Genomic DNA, 1,509 nt, shown 5'->3' with positions numbered 1-1,509 from the left:
TATAACCAATGAAACATGAGAGGAACGAATAAAGGCATTAGGAGAAATATTAGAAAAGTATGTGCTTGTAGGCGCAAGACTTAATTTTCAGAAATCGGAATCTGGCAGACCAGAGATACGTTTCCTAGGTATCAAACCATTTCTGGAAAAGCTGGCAGTCATAAGAGATTTTCTGATAGCGAAGAACAGAAAGCCATTAAAAGGCTTTTACGGCCTCTGTGGCTTCTATCGATTGTTTGTTGATGAAAAAACTTCGACTAGCGAGATGCTGCATAGAATATTGAAATAAGGCATAGTCTTGGTTAGTAACATGTATGAGAGATTTCGAGAAAATAAAAGAAGAGCTCTGTGTTGCTCCCCTACTGGCTCATCCAGATATGACGAAAATATTCTACTTAGGTTGTGATGCATCGGATTATGGTGTCAGGATCCATTTATATCAAAGAGAAGAAGAAGATGATGATGAAAAGGATGGTATAGGAACAGCTGCTTCGGTAGTTGGCTATTAAGGGCGCAAGAGAAAAGTATTTCATGACTCAGAAGGAGCCATGGGTAGTAGTGTTTGGGATTGCAAAAATTAGATACTATGTAGTGGGACCGAAAATCAGTTGTGGTAACAGATCACAAGGGTCTATCTTTTATGTTAACATGTAGACATTGGGTAACTATAGTGATTAAGTGGTTGCTGGCTCTACAAGAATTTGATTTTAATATTCATTAAGGAGACACCCGGGCCCCTGTCTCGCCCATGTTAATTCACCGATGTTAATGATCCATTATCTCAGAGACTGTTGTAGATACGGATTTGAAATTTCTGAATTATATAAACTACTGTCTCTTTATTCTACTGATCTACGATGGAAGGTTTTGCATCAAAACAAAAGGTTTTACAAATTTTTTACTCAATGCCTGTACTTCTGCAAAAATTTTGTTAACATAAACATACATAAAAATAGCTGAACTGAACGCATATTCTTGGTTGTAGATCCATGGCTTACTGGATAGTTGTGCAGGACCCTGTAAAAGTTTCAGTGCAGTAGGATGAATAGTTTCTGAGAAAACGGGGAATTTGTAGTGAAAAATATATACACTGAGAAAAGGACGTTTAAAGTTTTCATATGAAATTCCTTACCTTTATTGTTACATGATGTTATTAAAAACACCCTGCTCCATACTCTAGGTCATCTTCACCACCAGTTCTATCAAGTAAAAGCTGCCTTCTCCTTTTCCTTGCCTCTTTGGTCACATGTTTTGCTGAAACCTCAGCTTTTTTCTCTCATCTGATGTCAACTTTGTGAAGAACTTCCACTGTATGCTTCCCCAAAATCACTCTCAGCTTCTCAAGTACTCTCAGTCTGCCGCTACATCCATTATTAAATGTGATTACAGTGTCATACGTCCCTAACTGTAGGGCCTTCATCCCAACAAATACACTTTTTGGTATGCGAGTCCAGAGAAGATTACTGACAGATTCGTTGACGTTTTGTGTTTTCTCATGCAAACACCTTT

General features: G+C 37.9%; 1 protein-coding gene across 1 annotated transcript; it reads left to right on the top strand.

The window, feature by feature from the left end:
• The first annotated feature begins 314 nt into the window (after window positions 1-314).
• Window positions 315-721, top strand: LOC124753078. The gene is made up of 2 exons (XM_047249011.1): window positions 315-494; window positions 593-721. Exons 1-2 carry the CDS (start codon window positions 315-317, stop codon window positions 719-721), a joined length of 309 nt encoding a protein of 102 aa, XP_047104967.1.
• The last annotated feature ends 788 nt before the right edge of the window (window positions 722-1,509 follow it).

The sequence above is a fragment of the Schistocerca piceifrons genome, unplaced genomic scaffold, assembly GCF_021461385.2.
Source record: "Schistocerca piceifrons isolate TAMUIC-IGC-003096 unplaced genomic scaffold, iqSchPice1.1 HiC_scaffold_522, whole genome shotgun sequence".
NCBI lineage: Eukaryota > Metazoa > Arthropoda > Insecta > Orthoptera > Acrididae > Schistocerca > Schistocerca piceifrons.
Note: the sequence above shows the minus strand (reverse complement) of the source record. Positions and strands in the feature narration are given on the sequence as shown.